This window comes from Fonsecaea multimorphosa, assembly GCF_000836435.1.
Source record: "Fonsecaea multimorphosa CBS 102226 unplaced genomic scaffold supercont1.6, whole genome shotgun sequence".
In the NCBI taxonomy this organism is placed as follows: Eukaryota; Fungi; Ascomycota; class Eurotiomycetes; order Chaetothyriales; family Herpotrichiellaceae; genus Fonsecaea; species Fonsecaea multimorphosa.
Genome location: NW_015971640.1, coordinates 593942 through 605848, shown reverse-complemented (window position 1 = coordinate 605848; position 11907 = coordinate 593942). Strand labels below are relative to the sequence as shown.

The following is an 11907-nucleotide window of genomic DNA, read 5'->3' as shown; positions in this document are numbered from 1 at the left end:
TGCTTGGGGCAGTCGAACAAGCGGCACAGATCGCATAACAATAAGGCGGTCGAGCTGTCCAATTCTTACTGAACAACACGGTCTTCCTCTTCCGGCTCCTTCGCCGAGCATCCACCAACAGACATCAGCCCAAGCCGAGAGAATGACCGACCAGAAGATGGATCCCAGTCAGCTCCTGGCATTCGTGCACCGATTCTGCGACGCTTACAACGCCAAAGATCTCGACGCGCTTGGTTCAATGATGGCGGACGACCTCAGATGGGAACACCACCGCCAATTCAAAGGGGAAGGGAAAGCACAACTACTCGAGTTGAGTCGAAAAATCATCGAGATAGCTCCGAAACGATTTGTGAAGCCGCCGATTCGATGGGCCGTCACCGGCAACGCCATCTTCGTCGAACACACATACTACGGTACTCCTGTCGTGGATCCAGGGTTCTTTGACTGGAAAGCGGGCGTCCCGTTTGAGCTGGCGGTGTGTAGCATCTTCGTGGTGGAGGACGGCAAGCTCGCGGAATGGAGCGACTTTGGGTGATGTTCATTTTACGGCGTGTACGCGGATACTGAGCTCAACATGGCTCCGCAAGTCTCCTCTCCGTAGCTTCTGAACACTGCTCATGGCAATCTACTGATATTAAGTGAATCGAAAAGTTCTCGCCCAACTTCTTTTGTTTGGGAGGAGCGAAAGTCAAACCACCAAATTCCGTGTAAACATCCGACGTTGATGCTAGCAACGCCGTAAGAAGCTGTTGATGCGTGTCGATTCGGAAACTGGTCAAGGTCGTGGAGTGCGGGTCGTGACGCTATGTGTGCGATGCTTTCGAGGCTGTCATAACGCGCGCTCAGTACAGGCTCATCGTCTCAATAGGGAAGTCTTGCGGGGGTATCTAGCACACTCTCACAAAGCCGCCTGTGTTTTGGTATCAGACCCAGCACGACGTCTGCAGTCGAGAAGGCTTGTGAGGTGATTTTTGGAGCACCCACAGCTGGAATGTTCAAAAGAGATGACGCTTAAAATCCCTACATATTCGTCGTCTGGGGTCATCCTTCCTGGAGCATCCTACAGAAGAGGTAAGAAACTTTTCCCTTCCAGAGCAACTACGTTTCTTCACACAGTTCCAGACAGAAAGTTGCTGTCCGCGGCCAACAACACGATAAGAAAGATATAGTACAGTACTGCATCACATTATGTCCATCTCCAGGCTAGAGAAGAGGTTGTCCCATTGTAAGCCGTTAAGATTCGGCCCTAGCTCGACGTAGTCGTTCCAAATATCGTCAAAGTCGGCAAGCGAGGTTTTGAATCCCGCCAACGGAATAGAGCTGGGTGTAACTGGTTGATTGAGTGACCGCGGTTGCACATTGTTTATGTCCATGAATCCAACATTGCCCATTAACGGTGAGGAGGAGGCAGCGCCACCAATAGTATTGGGGTTGGTATAACTGGTCGTCGTCCATTCGGGAATTGGTCCAGGGGGTACTGGCTGCGAGAGAAGCTGTTGTGAGCTGTTGGAGGGCGTCTTGAAGCCGTACGATGGACCAGCGAGAGTTTCTGATTGCAATCGCCAAGCTGTAGCTGTATGATTATTTCGGGGCTCAGCTACCGGGCCAGAATCCACGCTACGTACAGGTTCCGACCGAAGCTTGACCTTGAACCTTCTGAGCACGTCCATCAACGATGCAAGATACATAGCACCTATTCCGGTGGTGCTGTGATCTTGACGGAGACTGCGGCAAGCCGCCATGACTTCAGCCTTGGTGACCAAAGTCTCTTCGTCATCAAGTTCGGCGCCATCGTGAATTTGGTCATCCACCAAGGAAGATTTCCTGGTGAAACATAACTCCATGACCAGGACGATGGTGGCCATGAAGGTGTAGTATATGAAATAGGGTCGGAACGCATGGGATGCGCATGGATGAATGCCCCGTGCGTTAGCCTCTACCCGACGACTCTCTTCGAGCACGGCGCGCGCCGACTTCAAAGATGCATTGCGAGAGTAGGAGTACGACTCATGCACTAATCCACGGATCAGAAAAGGCTGGTGCAACTTGCACCTTTTGGCGTTGGTTGTCATGAATAAGGACTGGCGCTGAGTCCTCATGTGCGGACGGGTGGCAATCGTCTCCACGCTCTGGCGAATGCTTTCCTCATCATGCCGCAGGAACACAGGCAACCCTGCAAGGAACGCCTCAAATCGCTTATCGAGAGCAACGACTGCTCCATAATTGACACTTGCTGTCACGTTGTGAGACATTGGAATCATGTCAGCGGCCTCGCGACAGAGTTCGGCCAACCTGATGCGCTGTATGTAGTATGACATGCTCGTAGGCTCAGAAAGAGGTCGATCTCTGATTTGGTCGGCGGAAGCCAAGTCTTCGTCATCCACGTTTCGGATGAGATTGACCACCATGTGTTGTGGTTGCACAGAGTACGTGCCTTCCTGCGGTCCTCCAGAGAGTGCAAGAATCCTTCAAGCTCTTGTAAGCATGATGGCACTAATTAGAAAAAGGAATTTGCTTACCAGTCTGCCGTGACAAGATACCACCAGACTCGGCGTTTGATCTCCGTTTCGATCGCGTTTGTTGGGTTTGTGGGCGACACAGCATCGATTTTGTGTATTAGGAGATCGTGCGCTCTGGAAATCGCCACGGCGAATAAGTAATGCAACTTTGCAGAGAAACCTTCGGCGTTGACGGAATGGAATGCTAGAAGTATTGTTGCCTGTACGTCTTCGATTGTGTCGCATGGCTTGCGATGCATGTCGCTCAGCAGATTTACGGCGCAAGTGGCCCAGTACGTAGACACGCGAGTGCTATCCGTTTGCGAGAACGGCATGCCGTCCCAAATTTCGTTGTGCGACATGATTGCCGATGAACTGGCAAGCACGCTCAGAATCAACACAAGAATGCTGAGCGGTACTGGCTGTTCATTCCGTAGATCTGCATAGCACTTGGTCACATGCTTGAGCAAGGTTGGCATATGGAGGAAGTTCCGTAATTCGTGCAGGTGATTGCGGTAATAATCGAGCAGCAGCAGTGCTTCTTCTTCGGGTGGCAGCATACACGAGATAGTGGGCTGGGATTTGACGAGGTCTCGCAATGCCGGGTCAGAACTTACAAGTGCGATGTGGCGAGTATTCACAATTCGGGTGGAGCTGCTGTGGTTGTTCGTAGTAAGCCATGAATCTTGGTGTAGACCTGTATCTTCCAGAGTTCGAAAGGCTTCGGCGTAGTCCGAGATTGGTGTTGCATAGAAGCGATCTGCTTGATTCCGTCGAGAACCGTCGTTCTGGTCGTCTGCTGTGTAGGATCCGGTGCGAGCGTGTTCCACCCCCGACATTGTCGTCGCACTTAGGGCGCGGAAACGCGGACTGTTGTGCTCATACGCATCAAGAAGCTGCTGTTGCTTCAGGACCGTGGCTTCTAGCTGCTTCAATCGATCCAAAACCGCTGCTTGCTCGGATGCAGACTCCCTCTGCGAACGGCTGGTTGCCTGGTTACTGCAAGGTAGATCTCTATGATAGCAATTTGAGCAGGGCGTAAGTCGGTCGCATCTCAACTTCTTCTCACGACAGAAAGCACACGACACCGGATCCCGTCGGTGTCGTCTGGTTTTTGCAGCCTGAACACGGCCTTGAGATCCTGTAGGAGTGGACATTTCGTTCGAGTGACAGTACGAGCACAAGTCGTTCTCAGATCTCAAATCATTCTGATATAATGGCGATCGCGAGTCTGAGACTATGTGCCGAGGTGTTCTGATCGACCAAACCTGGGAGCTTGCGCACATGCCAAGGGTCCGCTAGACTTAATGCGGTATACTCGTATAGAGCGACATATATACCTAGTTACGCTAACGATACGTTATGCTACATACTTAGTCTCTTCAAGTTTATATCGTTATTGCGACGTAAGTTAAGATTTTGAGGTAGATAAATTATAGGACCTACGCGACGCGTATCATCCTCTGTCTGACCCCGTATATTAGCCCCCGGATCTGACACCATGTTTGCCTCTCGCGCGTTGACCCTCAGCAGTCGACACTGTTTGTAGGACCTCACTATTCATCCGCGTCGTCATATGTTGGGGCGAGGGAGGGGGAAAGCTGGGATCCCCAGAATGGCGGGGTGTAGTTTTGGCCGTATCGAAAATAGGAATGGGGACTTGGAGCGCCACCTGCCAGGTGACAAACACCACCAATGAGATTCCAAAGAGTCCGCGGACGAGCCGGACATGTGCCGGGATTTGGGAGGAATTGCCAGACCTCATCGGCGCATCTCTGCGACCCGGTCGTTCTAGCGTCGCCGGACAGTCATTGAGCGTAGCATAGGTGCAATGGTAGATAAGACGGTTGTTGAGTGTCTGACCGTCTCTCGACGAGGCTAAATGTGGTAGACCATTTTCTGTCGATAGCACAAGCGCGATCGAACGCAAACATGGCTCCTCGCGTAGAGGATCCTGCTCACCCAGGCGAACAGACAGCTCGCCATTACGATGTAATCGTGGTCGGTGCTGGCATGGCTGGACTGCGGATAGTGATTGAGTTACGCAAGCTTGGCTTGAGTTTCCTAATACTCGAGGAAGGTGGCGAAGTTGGGGGAACATGGTGAGTGTCCATGGGCATCAATCAACAGCTCACGCCTGGACACAGTCTACTGACCCAAAGTGAAGGTACTGGAACAGCTAGTAAGATTGTCCCACGTCTTGACTTACAAGTACGACATGTTCTCATTCTCCTCTGTCGATACAGCCCGGGAGCCCGAACCGACAGTGAGAGCTGGGTCTACATTCTGAACATCTCCGATGAACTGAACAATGATTGGACCTGGAAAGAACGTTACCCTAGCCAGACAGAGATGTTGGACTACTTGAAACATATTGCAGATCGCTTCGATATACGCAAACATGTTCAGTTCGACACTCGGGTAAAATCCGCCGAGTGGTGCGATAGTCTGCAGTTCTGGCGGATCACCTCCGTCTCTGGCCAGTCCTTCACGTCGAGATTTTTCATTCCTGCGGTGGGAGTCCTGTCGGTCGGTCGCGGCGTTCCTTTCGTGGGCGCGGAGAAGTTCAAAGGAGAATCGTATGTGTCGTCCGCGTGGCCCAAGAAGGACCTGGACTTCACCGGAAAGCGAATCGGTCTCATCGGCACTGGAGCCACCGGTGTACAACTCCTTCCGACTTTGGCACATTGCGCTGCTTCAATTACGGTCTTTCAAAGGACGCCGAACTACGTCCTCCCAGCACGAAACTACCCTTTAAGCTCTTACCAGATGGACGAGATCAAGAAAAATTACGACCACGTGTGGCAGTTGGCGAGAAACGAAATTTTTGGTATTTCAATTATAGATTCGAAAGTGTTCTTGAAAGACATGAAAGATGAGGCTGAGATTCGGCGCGCCCTTGACTACGGTTGGGAAGTGGGCGGCTTCCGATTCGTGTTCGAGACATATTGCGATTTGCTTGTCAACAAAGAAGCAAATACGATTGCGTCCAACTACGTCCGCGACAAGATCCGTGCAATCGTCAAAGACGAAGCTACAGCCGAGATTCTGTGCCCTAAGGATCCATTAATGGCTAAAAGACCGCCGTTAGGTCATTCGTACTACGAAACGTACGTACAGCACACACCATCTGTGTGTATGGCATTGAAATCGCACATGGCTGACATATTGCAGGTTCAACAAGTAAGCCTGCGGGAACCTCTTCCCCCCTTCTCGTGGAGATCCAACGCATTCCCTTATGCCAATAACGTTGATCTAACACCTTGGGCACCACCCAAGGGCTCACCATCATGAATAATCTTGAATATCTGCTAATTCAGACTCGTGTGTATAGACCTAATGTGGCCCTGGTCGATATCAAGGATAATCCAATCAAGGAGATCACCGCACATGGCGTTCAGCTCACCGAAAAGGACAAGCGTTTCGATACAGATGTCTTCGAGTTCGATGTTATCATCTATGCTACCGGGTTCGACGTCGCCACCGGACCTTTGACAAGGTTAGCGGTCCGTGGTAAGGAAGGCCGTTTGCTCGGAGAGCAGTGGAGAGAGCAGCTGAAGACTCACCTGGGCCTCATGGTTGAAGGCTATCCCAACATGTTCATGATGGCGGGTCCGCAAGTTCCAATTGGCAACTTTCCGGTGCTCCTCGACAATACCGCGAATTGGATCGGACAGTGCCTGGCATACCTCCAGAAGAACAATTACCATACAGCGGACCCCTCGGGAGAAGCGATGGATAGGTGGAGCGAGAAAGTACAGGAGGTCTTCAGCGCAACGGTAATGGCCGAGTCCGCGGGAAAGGCGGCGTCTTGGTTCGTTGGTGCAAATGTGCCTGGAAATCCTGTGCGTCCGCTATTCTGGTTTGGAGGGTTTCCGTCATATTTCGAGATGTGCAATGCGGAGCAGAATGCAGGATATCCTTCCTTGGTGGTATCTTGATACATGCAGCGCACCCGAAATGAAGATGACTACAGATCACGGAAACACCTTGAAGACATTACATTGTGCGAAATTCGTGCGATCCTCTCGCGTCAGAATTCTTCTTCTCCATTTGATGAGTACCCAATAAGCCGGCCTTATGCCAGCCCCCCCACAACTCTCTTTATCATATCGTCTGTGCACCATTGTGGGCAACATATCTGCCATCTTTGCCGTCAGCTGGGCGCATGTTGCCTGCTATTACTGCAGCACAGTAACAGTGTAAAATCACGCCAGGACGACACATATCTAGGGAACGGCAGATATCCCGCCCGAGCTACCCTCCGCCCGATGAGGCTAATACCGTGGTGAAGCTTAAGAGACCAATGTACGGCGGCTGGATGAGGTCATGTAAGATGAGCAGTTTAGAACAAGGAATGACCGCGATCTATGCCGGCAACGAACTGCGAGAAGAAACTGCATTCAAGTCGTCGCGGGTCGAATTCAAAGAGAACAGTCATCATTCGAGGGGTATGGCAATTACATACGCTCCTTCATGCTATGCCTTGACAATTTCAAAGCTAGTCAAGATGTCAAGACACCTTCGATCCTGGCGTGAATACCTATCCCAGGTGGAAACGAAATTTATGTCCGGCGGAAGTGCTCGTTGCATCAAAGGTGTGGAGCGAATCGTCTCCCAAGGTCATCAGTTCCAGACCCAAAATTTGGTCCAGACCTCAATCTCCCCGTGGGGATTCTGTCGGACCCAAAGGATTCCCCAGACTCCAGGTAATGAAACAAAGCTTTCTACTTACAGAGTTATCCCCGCGGCTGAGCCGCGGGGACTCCGCGGTTCTTATATAGGAACAATTTGTGGCTAGGTATGTATAATGTTTCCATGGTCGCAAATGCTTGCTGGAATGGCTCTGTTGAAAAATACATAGTCACATTTGCTGTTGCTTGCGAAAACTTTTGGGACTGCTTCTTCCAAGAGCCAAGGTAGTCTACTCGTACCTGTGCGTCTAGAAAAATTTCTTTCTCGGCACAAATGGCGCCTCAGTCCTCCAACGCGCCACACCAGGCGATGGCAGCGGGTGAAGCGCAGTTCACATGGCGAGGTTTTTGGATCGCCTTCCTGATTTCACTTGGGCAGCTTGCGGCCGGATATCCTTCCGCTCTCATTGGCACCACTCTCGGAGAACCAAGTTTCCTCATCTACATGGGTCTCTACACTAAAGGAGCGACGGGCTCTTTTACACCAACGACCAAAATCACACAGCTCATCGGAGCTATGAACGGCGTTTATCAAGCTGGTGCCGTTATTGGTGTGCTAGGCGCTCCCTACATCATGGATCGCTGGGGGCGAAGAGCCGGCTTCGTCTATGCTTCGACATTCTCAATCCTTGGGGGTGCAATTGTCACTGGCTCTAACGGTGTGGCGATGTTTATTACGGCTCGCTTCTTTGTAGGCCTCGGGGCCTGGGCCTTTGTGGCCATCACGCCGACGTACACCGCAGAAGTTGCACCACCAAGGCTCCGAGGATTCTTTGTTGGATTGAACGGCGTCTGCGTCACCCTTGGATACGGTCTGGGTAAGCCCCTACAGACTTTCCATCCTCAGACGTTGGCTAGCCAAGAACTGACCGAAGCTCCAGCCGCTTACATGGGCATGGCATTCTATTATGCACCATATGGTGAGGTTCAGTGGCGCGTTCCTCTTGGTCTTGCTCTAGGTCAGTATATCAACATTCGTATCCTCATGTCAGACTTGGAGACGGGTATAATGGGTCATAATGGTGCTTTTGTGCTGACAGTGATGTAGTGTTTCCGCTCGCAATGCTTGTCATCACTTGGTTTTTGCCAGAGTCACCGCGCTGGTTGTTGTTGCGCGGCCGGGGAGACGAGGCTCGTGCTGTTATCATGGACCTGCACTCTGTGAAAGGTGACCCGGACTGCGCATTCGCTCGGGCCGAATTTTACCAAATAAGCCAACAAGTCGAGATCGACCGCACGATGAACCCATCATGGGTATGTCTACCTTCTCTATCATCGTTGCCGATTCTCAACTGACCATGTTGTACCAGCTCGAGATATTCCGTCGTCCCTCATATCGTAAACGAGCCATACTAGCGATGGGCTTTGCCTTTCTTGGTCAATCCACTGCTGAACTCGTCATCAACAACTACGGACCTCTTCTGTATTCTGAACTTGGATACGGAACCGAAGATCAGCTCCGCTTTCAGTGCGGATGGATTACTACCATTATTATCACGAATATCCTCAGCGCTTTGATTGTGAATCTCCATTCCGGTAGATACCTAGATCAAACTAACTAACTGTTCGGCAGATGGATAAGATCGGAAGAAAGCCATTGATGCTTACCGCCATCTTTGGATGCTGCGCCTGTCTTATCCTCGAAACCGTTGTGGTTGCTGTTTTCACCGAGACAGGAACCAACAAAGTTGGCCTCGCCTTCGGCGTTGTTGCACTCTATCTGTTGATCGCATTCAACGGCATTGGAGTCGACTCATGCGGTTATGTATGGTATACCGAGATCTTTCCGAATCACATTCGCGCAAAGGGGCTGTCCGTCTGTGTTGCAACGCTTGCTCTTACCAACCTCCTGTATCTGCAAGTCTCGGCGACGGCTTTCCAACATATTGGCAAGTATAACTAAGAACAAGTTTTGACAAGTGTTCGGCCAGCTAATCTGTCACAGGTTGGAGATTCTTCCTCGTTTTTATTTGCATTACTTTCGTCGGCGGCATAGTCTATTGCTTTGTGCTTCCAGAAACTCGCAACATCCCGCTCGAAGAGATTGCAAAGATATTCGGAGACGAGGATCAGGTTGCAGTCTACTCAGAAAACTTATACGTTGACGACAATACCCATCAGATAGTTGTTGGTGACGGAGAAAGAACGACACAAGTGGTCGACAAAGTTTACCCAGATGCTGCAATAGAATATAAACAGGGGGAACATGCGGTGGTGGAGAAGGAAGTGGCCTGAAAACGCCAGAATGATACAGGACGGTTTCTGGACTCGTGATTGTCAGCTCGAAAGGCTGGAGGGGTGGTTTCGTAGGAACATGTCGAAAGAGGCTACTGGGAAATGTTTGAAGGCAGCTGTACGAGGTACCGAGTAGCTGAATTGGATTTCTCCTCCCTGCGGAGCTTGTCCTTCAAGTTTCGAACCTAGCCTCGCTAGGTAGATTTCACGAAAACGGCGAGACGGGTTGTAGGAAAGTTTCCTCTACCGCACCGTAGGTGTTTTGCCAATGGTCGGCAGTGATTCCCCGTACAAAAACTGCGCCTTTTGGATGTCATCTTTATTTTTTTGAAATCGACTCAGACTGTTTAAGTGAAGGGATTAAAAACGGCCTGCCCAACGAAAATGAAGACAACCACTTTGCATCTACGATCAGAACGTAAAGTCTACCTATTTGTCTAACCACGCACATTCGCTGATGTTCTTCTAGTTGGAAAGCCGCGCGAGCGCAGGTTAGTCTATCTCTTCGAGTCCGTCCGGGGCCTTCAAACACAGGTCTAGGACTTGTCCAAGTTGCATCGCCACCAGGCATTGCACTCAAGACGTCGCCTCAGCACGATTCAACCTCCTCATATAGCAACTGCTGACACTGGAGATAGAGCGGCCCTGACTCCCACCACCACAAAAGCCCTCATTACTGCAGGATACCAGGTTAATGTTGAGCGGAGCCCTCAAAGAATCTTCGATGACGAGGAATACGAGAAGGTTGGAGCCACATTAATACCAGAGAATACTTGGCGTGATGCCCCAAAGGACCACATCATCGTTGGTCTCAAGGAGCTACCAGTCGAGACATGTGAGTTAATGGATTTCTAAAGATATGGTTGATGGCAGCTGATGTCTCTGAAGTCCCCCTTGAGCATGTACACGTCCAGTTCGCCCACTGTTATAAGCAACAGGCGGGATGGGAAAAGGTTCTTGCCAGATTTGTCCGAGGAAATGGTGTGCTCTTGGACCTCGAATTTTTGACCGACTCGAGCGGAAGGAGAGTAGCAGTATGTAATATGTCCTCGTTCAGCTATTCTGCCTGGATATCAAGTCTGAAATCTTATAGGCATTTGGGTATCACGCTGGGTTTGCTGGGTACGTCTACTTCATATCGTCTTTCCCCTGTCTAAGGTGTAACACTGCGTGGCACTCCGCTGTGACAGTGTTTCGATACCCTTCGACTTCTTCAGGGAGTAATTACTAATCTGTTGGATTGAACAGTGCAGCTTTAGCGGTCATGAACTGGTAAATCACTCTATGGACTCCCAAACTTCCTTTCTTGACTTGCTGTGGGTGCCGAGAAGACCACCTGAGTTATATTGCAACAACAAAACAGTTCCCCGGCACCCCAAAGCTTCTTAATTAGCCAGGTCTGACGCAGAGCATTGTAGGGCATGGCAAATCAACCATCCGGACCGGCCATTGCCATCTGTGTCATCATATCCCAATGTCGACGCCTTGATTACCGACGTCAAGAAGGCTCTCGCACAAGGAGCTGAGAAGACCGGCAAGGCACCAAGAGTGCTTATCATTGGAGCTTTAGGGCGTTGTGGCAGTGGCGCAGTTGACCTATGCTCGAGAGCTGGTGTCCCAACTGAGAACGTCCTTCGGTGGGATATGGCAGAGACAGGTAATAAATCAGTCAGAGTTAAGTGAAATTCAAATAGCTAACAGACGCAATAGCGAAGGGTGGCCCCTTTCCAGAGATCGTTGAGAGCGACATCTTCATCAACTGCATTTACCTCAACAAGAAGATCCCCAACTTTGTCGATATGCCATCGCTCGATACACCGAGTCGCAAGCTGTCTGTCGTCTGTGACGTTTCCGCAGACACAACAAATCCAAATAACCCGATCCCTATCTACACAGTAGCAACCACATTCGATAAACCCACTGTTTCTGTCGAGGTCAACGGCGAGCCGCCGCTCAGCGTTATTAGCATTGATCATTTGCCAAGTTTGTTGCCCAGAGAGGCAAGTGAGGCCTTCAGCAATGACCTGTTGCCCCATTTATTGGAGCTCAAGAATTGGAAAAGTAATCCTGTGTGGGCCGGCGCAGAGAAACTGATGCAAGAGAAGGCTTCCACTTTACCAAAGAGCGAGTTATAACCTAGAAGAGATGAGTTTTCGCCAGCGGATTCATCGATTGCGTCGATAAATGCCGATTCGACGCTTGGTGCATATCGAGTAAAGGGAAGAATTGAGCTCTCCTTCATTCCATTGGACGCGCTTACCCTGGTCTTTGTCCTTCGTTTGGTACAGAACCATGAATTGCTGGAGACACTCGCGGTCTTGAGATAGCAATTGGTAAAGCAGCGAGCGAAAACGGCCCAGTTGGCTTCGCTCGAGCTCTCTACCGCCTCCATTGAAGAAGGAACATGCGACACCAGTAATCGCCAGGCTTTTCTTGCGTTGAGCAGAATGGAAGGCTGCCTTCATGAGGGTCGATCTGCC

General features: G+C 50.6%; 5 protein-coding genes across 5 annotated transcripts; 4 read left to right on the top strand and 1 right to left on the bottom strand.

Annotated features, from left to right (window-relative positions):
* Nucleotides 1–142: 142 nt before the first annotated feature.
* Nucleotides 143–535, top strand: Z520_03958 (uncharacterized protein; the record flags this gene model as incomplete). Its single annotated transcript, XM_016774468.1, has 1 exon — nucleotides 143–535. The coding sequence occupies one exon, from the start codon at nucleotides 143–145 to the stop codon at nucleotides 533–535; it is 393 nt and encodes a 130-aa protein (XP_016634395.1).
* A 646-nt stretch (nucleotides 536–1181) lies between these two features.
* Z520_03957 (uncharacterized protein) lies at nucleotides 1182–3655 on the bottom strand (the record flags this gene model as incomplete). Its single annotated transcript, XM_016774467.1, has 2 exons — nucleotides 1182–2466; nucleotides 2520–3655. The coding sequence occupies 2 exons, from the start codon at nucleotides 3653–3655 to the stop codon at nucleotides 1182–1184; spliced, it is 2421 nt and encodes an 806-aa protein (XP_016634394.1).
* Nucleotides 3656–4430: 775 nt separating this feature from the next.
* On the top strand, nucleotides 4431–6439 carry Z520_03956 (uncharacterized protein; the record flags this gene model as incomplete). The annotated part of the gene is made up of 5 exons (XM_016774466.1): nucleotides 4431–4600; nucleotides 4666–4680; nucleotides 4745–5608; nucleotides 5673–5681; nucleotides 5833–6439. The coding sequence occupies 5 exons, from the start codon at nucleotides 4431–4433 to the stop codon at nucleotides 6437–6439; spliced, it is 1665 nt and encodes a 554-aa protein (XP_016634393.1).
* Nucleotides 6440–7466: 1027 nt separating this feature from the next.
* Z520_03955 (uncharacterized protein) lies at nucleotides 7467–9095 on the top strand (the record flags this gene model as incomplete). Its single annotated transcript, XM_016774465.1, has 4 exons — nucleotides 7467–8151; nucleotides 8241–8446; nucleotides 8503–8712; nucleotides 8766–9095. The coding sequence occupies 4 exons, from the start codon at nucleotides 7467–7469 to the stop codon at nucleotides 9093–9095; spliced, it is 1431 nt and encodes a 476-aa protein (XP_016634392.1).
* Nucleotides 9096–9811: 716 nt separating this feature from the next.
* Z520_03954 (saccharopine dehydrogenase [NAD(+), L-lysine-forming]) lies at nucleotides 9812–11562 on the top strand (the record flags this gene model as incomplete). The annotated part of the gene is made up of 7 exons (XM_016774464.1): nucleotides 9812–9845; nucleotides 9897–9918; nucleotides 10066–10262; nucleotides 10316–10461; nucleotides 10521–10567; nucleotides 10846–11084; nucleotides 11138–11562. 7 exons carry the CDS (start codon nucleotides 9812–9814, stop codon nucleotides 11560–11562), a joined length of 1110 nt encoding a protein of 369 aa, XP_016634391.1.
* Nucleotides 11563–11907: the final 345 nt, after the last annotated feature.